The following is a 7,950-nucleotide window of genomic DNA, read 5'->3' as shown; positions in this document are numbered from 1 at the left end:
CACTTTTGCTGCACATTATTGATTATGCACATCGTACACAAATCACCAATGCATCTCTCAGTATATGAAAAATACATAATAATAATAATAATAATAATAATAACACTTGGTTTTACACCATATAGTATATAATATATAACTATATAACCTTTGGCTGTAGAATTTTCTAAGTGTCCTGTATATTGAATTGTCTTCAGCCTGAACTAATGGAGAGAAAGCATCTACACTGAGGATGTGGTTGAGTGAGATTAAAGTGGTAAAGCATTTTAATTTAAAAGAGGTTGTGGGAAATTTCATGTTACTTTCACCCATCTGCTAGTTGGGGACTGGTGTGATGGTGTTGGAAATGCTGTTACACCTACTGTATTAATCACGACTGTTCCCCTGTATGTTACTCACACTGAAGTGTAATAAATATTCAGTTACAAAAAAATCACAAGTATTCCTTATATAGTGAATTCCCCCACACCAAGAGACACGTTACACTTTAAACATCAGTATGTACCTAGAATGTATTAGTTAGCCCACAGCTTCCAATCCCTGGTCCTGGAGTGTTCCCTGTCCTGCACATTTTAGTGTTTTGTCTGCAGTAACACACTGAAGCGCTGAAATGTGCAGGACTGGGGTTACTGGGGTGGACAATGGGTAGACCAGGGTTAGGAACCTGTGAGTTAGGCAATATCAGTACACCATGAACACTGATCAAGCACGTGGCACCTCAAACAGCAAGAAATTACACAGAAGTGAGGAGAGACAGTAATATCTTTGTTGTTGAAATAGGTTCATGTGATCCAGGGGAAACAAAACCAGGGAGCAGGTAATATTCCCTGAGTCTCACAGATGATCCTTACTCAGAGTTCATCCTCCAGTCTGAAATCTCCCTCTACTGAGCAAAGTGCTAGTGTAGCTAATCCATCCGTCCATCCATTATCTATACCACTTATCACACAGGGTCGGAGGGAACCTGGAGACTATCCCAGGGAGCACAAGGCGGGGTACACCCAGGACAGCTTACCAATCCATTGCAGAGCACATTCACACACCCACTCATACACTACAGACACTTTGGACATGCCAATCAGCCTACCATGCATGTCTTTGGACTGGGGGAGGAAACCGGAGTACTCGGAAGAAACTCCACACACACACACAGGGCAGCGGCGGGACTCGAACCCCCAACCCTGGCGGCGTGATCCGAACATGCTAACCACTAAACCACCATGCACCCCATGCTATATGTTCAAACGATTAAAACAAAAAACAAGGTGATAAACCCTGCCTGAGAGAGTCACAGCTGATCTTATTGAGTTCAGTTGATGTTTCTGACTACACAAGCAAGATGGTGAATATAATTAGTGGTAGTCTGCACACGAGCGTTTGATGAGGATGGTTTTGTTTTGGGCCCCAAAAGTTCTGGAAACCAACAGATCACACACACAGACACAGACCGATGTAAAAGAGTTGTGTCAATTGAATAGGTAGGTGTGTGCAAGGCCGGCACTACCTAAAGGCAGAGTAGGCAATTGCCTAGATCCTCGGGCTTGGACGCAGCGGCTTCATAACCGTAACTTCCCTATACGCTAGTCCACCAATCAAGATGTGCATGAAAAGGTTAGGCTCTTTGCCTATTGGATATAGATGAATTGTCACTCACCTGTAGTGAAACCAGTTAATATTACCGTTTCAAAGTGGGTCCCACCCTCTGAATGTATGAAGAGAGAGGGTACGATGAACAAAATACAAAATTGCAACTTTTCTGCAGCTGACTGACTTTAAGTCAGTGACTTATGATGGCGTAGAAACAAACACATCCTTCAGAGGCTGCTGAGCGAAAGGCTAAACAGGCACGCAAAGAAAGTGCAGCTCGTGATGCAGGTGTGTGAGTTATCATCATCTATTTTGGAGTGATTGTACTGTACTCTAAAAATAAACTGGACCTTGTTCTGTCGATCAGAGTCATTTCAGCATAGATCATTTGTTGGTTTATTCTGAGTTCAAAAGAGCGTGAGCGTGAGTTCAAAAGAGCATGGCCCAGAGACAACAGACTGTTCTGAGTTAATCATGACTAAACTAGTAAGCAGATAGTTACAGGAATGTTGTTTATGACTTTCAGCTCATTCTGAATGAGTAAAAAAAAGTTACACTGTGTCGATACTTAAATGTACACAAGTGTGTAAAAATAAAAGGTGAATGATTTGAACTAAAATTAGAAGGCAGGATATGAATTTTTTCAGTGTGGTCTGAACATTGTCACTCAAATTAGTGTTTATTGTTGGATTAGGGACAGACTAGTGTTCATACCTTTTCTAACCATGTCATTAAATTAAAACGGATTGAAATTGAGTTATTTTTCCTCAAATAAAGCTCAGAATCTCAGTGTAGCCCAGTAGGAGAGGAAAGATAATATATTCTCTTTCATTTCTGTTGGGTATGATGTTCTCAGTTTGTGGTGTTATGGAAAATGTTATTATGTTTAGTATTTGTTTGTGCTTGGTTATGACAGGGCAGTACTTCATTTATATGTTCATTGTATTTCTGTTGTATGTGTAATTTCATTCAGGTCAAGGTCTTCATCAGGACTGGAAGAAGCTGGTCATGTGGAGGATAGAATGAGAGAGAACGGCGTGAAGAGAGAGAAAACAAGAGCGTTGTGGTTAACAGTGTGTTGAAAGTTGCGTCGTGAATAGATAGCGGTTGTTAGTTCAATAACTTGAGATTAACTGTACTTGACAAAAGTGGAGGACATTGGACTTTCCAAGAAAAACATCTAACACTGAATCAGCCAGGAGGCTGGATACCCGTTAGCTCAGTATCCATTAGCATTTCTGACACGGAGTGACCCAGACATTAACGGAGGCGAGCTCTCCCAGCAAACCAAAGTGAGTTTAAAAGCTGTGGCTAGGCCACAGAGACTCCAAGGATCTCACATACAGCGATCCGAGTTGCCATGAAGTTCAGACTTCCTCTGACAATACTGGAAATCCTCACACTGACAACAAAGACATTGTGCCACCGTGACCGGAGTGCAGCCAGTTACTCCTAACCCATGAGTGAGTTTTACTTCATTTAGCTCTTACAGTGACCGAAGCGGCCATTTGTTTTTAGGCCTGAATAAACATGAGTCGTGCATTGGGCCTGCAACTGCACTAAGGAGTAGAAGTTTATTATGGTGTTTGTGTAGGTGAGCCCACTGTACCTGTAAATAGTATGTTCTTAAGGTTAATATAATACATACATGTTAAGTGCATATAAATAAGATCTGGTTACAAACTATATATTTGTGTTCAGCTGTTTTAAGTAGAAATACAAGAGGTATAAACTTGTGTAGACTGCAGTAGACTAATATCAAGATAATAAAGGACTGGACAAGATCTTGAATGACCTCTGTGGACAGAACTGGCCAGACCCTCCTGATGTAAATGAGAAACCTGCATGACCGAATCAGGGTAGGAATATAAGGAGAGAAGTTTAAACGGTTGTTCAGAACTAGCTCAAGGTTTCCTGTGTTGTCAGAAGGTGTGATCCAATAGTTCTTCTGGGAGATCAATAAATCTTGACATGGGGAAGGATCTCCAGGGAAATACAGCAGCTCAGTGTTTCTGAGACTTAGTTTCAGCTGATGAGCTGTCATTCATGATGAGATGTCTGCTAGACATGCTGAGATCTGTGCAGAAACATAAGGTGCTGCAATTTATGGAGGAGGAAGAGAAAGAGTGGAGGATTCAGGAAGTGGGGGAGAGGTACAGTACAAATAGAGGGTGATATGCAGGGCAGGGAGAGCAAGAGTGCAGGATGCAAAGTGAAAATCTGAAAAATACAGCAGGGTAACGCTGATACCTAGAGATGAGGAAGGATGGATTAGGACCAGGTCCAAAATGTTTATTTTGTGTCAGGAGGCAGTAGAAGAAGGTCATGTTATAGGAGTGCAAGAAAGAGATTTGAGACAGAATATAGAGACAGAAACTAAGGCTGAGAATAGATTAATAACAGTGACTGATATCAGAGACTGTAATGGCTGCAGGGTTAGTGATAGACACTGATGAGTGAAAAAAAAACTACTGATCTTACAGTAGTGGACGTAGATGGACTGTGTGCCGTGTGGTGTGATGATTATTGAGAGATTTCTAATGTGGGTTGTGAGTTAGTGTGGTGTGGTTCCTCTCCTCTACAGAGTGACATTGTGTCGTATCACAACCTCCAACTCAGCACCTGCAGTCGCTCCCAGCTGCAGCAGTGCAGTCTCTCTACAATCTGACTGAGGGAGGTTTTTGTACGCCTCTATAACACTGTGTGAACCAGTAGCCAGAGATGGAATGCCAACTCTGACAGTAATAATCTCCTGCATCTTCGGTCTGGACTCCACTGATGGTCAGAGTGAAATCAGATCCAGATCCACTGCCACTGAAACGAGCTGGAATACCCGACTGTAGCTGATTCGCAAACTTAATCAGGAGTTTAGGAGCTTCTCCAGGTTTCTGCTGATACCAGAATAGCCTTTCACCATGTGAGTCCTTGTACACTGCCTGACTGGTTCTACAGTTGATGGTGACTGTTTCTCCTGGAAGAGCAGATTTCACTGCAGGAGTCTGAGCTACTGTGGCTTGACCTCTGCATTCTGAAAAAAAATATTTTTAATGTAACATAAATTTTAAGTAAGTGAAATATTATAATAGAAACAATGAGTGTATTTGTATGAACAGATCATTGTAGAGATAAAATATGAAGCAGTGTCTGACCTTGAGTCCAGAGGATCAGTGTCCAGATGAAGACGGGGATCAAAGTCATGGTAGCTGTGGGTGAAGTTGCTGTAGCAGCAGCTCTCAGTCATGAAGTGTTAAAGTCACAGCGCTATAAACACTCCCAGAGCACTGAAGCATGTGCTGCCAATGCAAAGTGTCCTCTATGTATAGAGACGCCTTTACCACATTCCCCCAATCTTACTGTAAATCTCACACTACTGCAGAGTTACTGTGTGAATTTAGCTTCTGGGGTCAAATGGAGATTTTCTGGAAAACACTTTTAGGTCTAAGATGCATAAATAAGTGAATTAGAGAGAGAAGCTTAAACTTTCACTGGATGGTGTTTGTACTGAATGTTAATGAGTTTCCCACTGTAGTGGATTTATGGTGGAAGAAGCAGAATCAATGTTGGCAGTGAGTAAATACACAGTAATTTGTTGACTGTAAATTAATGATTAGATTATTGTAGGACTTAAACATCATATCATAACTTTCTATCAGTCTACAGAAGGAGTGGAGAATTATTCTCACTTTAGCTCCACACCTTCAGTCGTATATTGCAAAGTTATCATTAGTACGTCAGCATTTTTACTCAGTGATGCATTATGGGTAAAACCTGTGCAATTGCTGATCTACATTTTGTGAATTTTCAGCTTTTAGTTTGTGTAATTTATTTGTGTGAATTACTCACTAGCTGCATCCTCAGTTTAGACTGACAATCTTGATGTTTAAAAAGAGAAAAAACACTAAAACGTAATAAAAACAGTCAGAGAGTTAGTGTATTAATCAGCTGATGTGAACAGAAGTTGGTGTTTTGTAGCTGTTTTGTAATAAGAGGTTTAAATGGATGGAGAGAGCAGTGAGTTTAGAGCAGCAGGGTTTTTGTACGGCCACTAAACCTGTTTGTATCACTGTGGTGGACTTTCGGTGGAGGAACTAAACTCATTGTGAAAAGTAAGTGCCTTTTGCTTTCTAAAACCTCAAAGATTCTTTAGTTTATTTACACAATTCAATGAAATGTATAGATTTACTAAAAATAAATGATGTGACATTTATAAAAACACATACTGTAGATCTTTTCTATAAAATAGAGAAATGTGATGTGAAGAGGAGAGAGCTGCTTCTATAAACACTCTGCTTTCGTGTCAATTTGTAAAATTCACTTCATCTCTTTTTAAGATTCAGGTGAAATGTTAGCTTTTAGTTGATGTAATTGTTGCTTTGGTTACTCTAATTCATCATCACAATGGAAATTTGTGTAACAGTGAAGCATGAACAATAATCGTTTATTGCTAATTTCCCATTAATGATAAGTCATAAATAATTATTAAGATAATCTAAAAAATTGAACAAAGATAACTTTACTGGATAAAGATAACTTTACCCTGGTGTGATGGTTATTTTTAGCACAGTGTTCTTTTGATCAGAAGATGGAGATTGTTTTGTTCGGCTGCAGTTTGGTTGGATGACGTTATCAGAATTGTGTCCTGTTGTACGATGTGCAGATAAACTACTGCATCTGTTCTACAGCCATTAAACTGAATGACCAAATATCACCATGTTCATTATGATAGAGTTCACATTAACATTAATATCATTGTGTGTGTGTGTGTGTGTGTGTGTGTGTGTGTTCTGCAGCTGGTCCGGTGGTGAAGCCCTCCGTGTCTCTGCTCCCTCCGTCCTCTCTGCAGCTCTCTGAGGGATCGGCCTCATTGCTCTGCCTGCTCTCGGCCTATTCTCCACAGGGGGCGCTGCTGAGCTGGACTGTAGACGGTGTCGAGGTGAACGAGGGGTTTCTGACCAGCACAGAAGAACAGAAGAACGGCATCTACAGCCGCAGCAGCACCCTGACCCTCAGCAAAGAACGCTGGGAAGAGGCCGAGGTGTTCGGCTGTACCGTCTCCCACCACGACACCACTCAGATCACCTCGTTCCGAAAGAGCCGCTGTGAAGTCCACTAGAATTCAAGTGTACACTTTAAAACACGCTTAGCAGTCTGAGGTGGTGTCAGTGGTGTAGCTATGCTGAAATAAAGCTTCAATGTGGAAAGCATGTCTCCTTTTTCACTAGTGAAGTGTCTTGTGCTGTGCTTGAGTGAGTTTGGCTGAAGAACCATGAACATCTGCTGAAAGTGTTGATCTATTCTGGGACTCAGAGCTGTTCATGCAATAGAACTTTCATTTCTTATTTCTGTGATTGGTGAGAATTTGCATAAACCTTTAAAAAAATTCTAACACAATCCAATAAAATACATTAAAGAACAAACTGAGTCAAGAGAAAACATAAAAAAATATTTTCTATGTGTTTTTAAAAGAAAATACCAACCTTGATCAGGATGAAACCTCTCTCAGATCCATATTCAAGTTATAAACACAGGTAGGCACAGGGCAAAACAAGAATTTAAACTATTATAACCTGGACAAGGAAAACAAGTTTTAACATATAAAAGAAGAACGACCCAGAAAATAAAGTGCTAAAAAAACAAGGAAACACATATTAAGGCAGTAATAGAGTCCTATTCAAGACCGAAATCTTGTTTATTGTTCATGTTCACACAGTCAGATCAGGCTCCTACAGGACTTGATCTTTCTCTCTGAGATGACGCACATGTTCTAGGAAATGTCCTGAATTTGAAAGTCCTGAAAGGAGTCTTCCACTGTAATGTATGAGCAGAGCAGGTAATTTACTACACACACCCTCATCGCTTCTTAACACTTGCTGTGTGTTGAGAACACAGGGCTGTCTGTCAGACAGATTTGTAGGCTGTTATTCACAGAAATGAATGAGGTTGTTACACCCAGTGCATGAAGACACGACTGTGAAATCTCCAGAAAACAGTGGAAATTACAGCTGTCTCTCAAATCTCCTGATGACCTTTACTGAAGTTCTCACTCTCCTCTGTTTATAACAGCTGGAGAAGAAAGAGCTCTAATTGATATTTAATCTTTATTTAGTCTTGCTCATGTAGTGATGGGTCTGTCAGCATCATCATCGCCCAGAGACAACAGACTGCTCTGAGTTAATCATGACTGAACTAGTAAGCAGATAGTTACAGGAATGTTGTTTATGACTTTCAGCTCATTCTGAATGAGTAAAAAAAAGCTACACTGTGTCGATACTTAAATGTACACAAGTGTGCAAAAATAAAAGGTGAATGATTTGAACTAAAATTCGAAGGCAGTATATGTATTTTTTCAGTGTGGTCTGAACA

General features: G+C 40.5%; 1 long non-coding RNA gene and 1 gene segment (V, D, J or C); one reads left to right on the top strand and one right to left on the bottom strand.

The window, feature by feature from the left end:
* Positions 1-4,237: 4,237 nt before the first annotated feature.
* LOC128618662 (probable non-functional immunoglobulin kappa variable 6D-41) lies at positions 4,238-4,785 on the bottom strand. The segment is given in 2 exon segments: positions 4,238-4,615; positions 4,737-4,785. Coding segments are annotated over 2 exon segments (420 nt in total).
* Positions 4,786-5,009: 224 nt separating this feature from the next.
* LOC128618714 (uncharacterized) lies at positions 5,010-6,806 on the top strand. Its single transcript, XR_008387776.1, has 2 exons — positions 5,010-5,693; positions 6,378-6,806. It is a non-coding gene; the product is annotated as an uncharacterized LOC128618714 (long non-coding RNA).
* Positions 6,807-7,950: the final 1,144 nt, after the last annotated feature.

Source organism: Ictalurus furcatus, chromosome 14, assembly GCF_023375685.1.
Source record: "Ictalurus furcatus strain D&B chromosome 14, Billie_1.0, whole genome shotgun sequence".
Taxonomy (NCBI): Eukaryota; Metazoa; Chordata; class Actinopteri; order Siluriformes; family Ictaluridae; genus Ictalurus; species Ictalurus furcatus.
The sequence above is the reverse complement of the archived record's forward strand: the minus strand, read 5'-3'. Positions and strand labels throughout refer to the sequence as shown.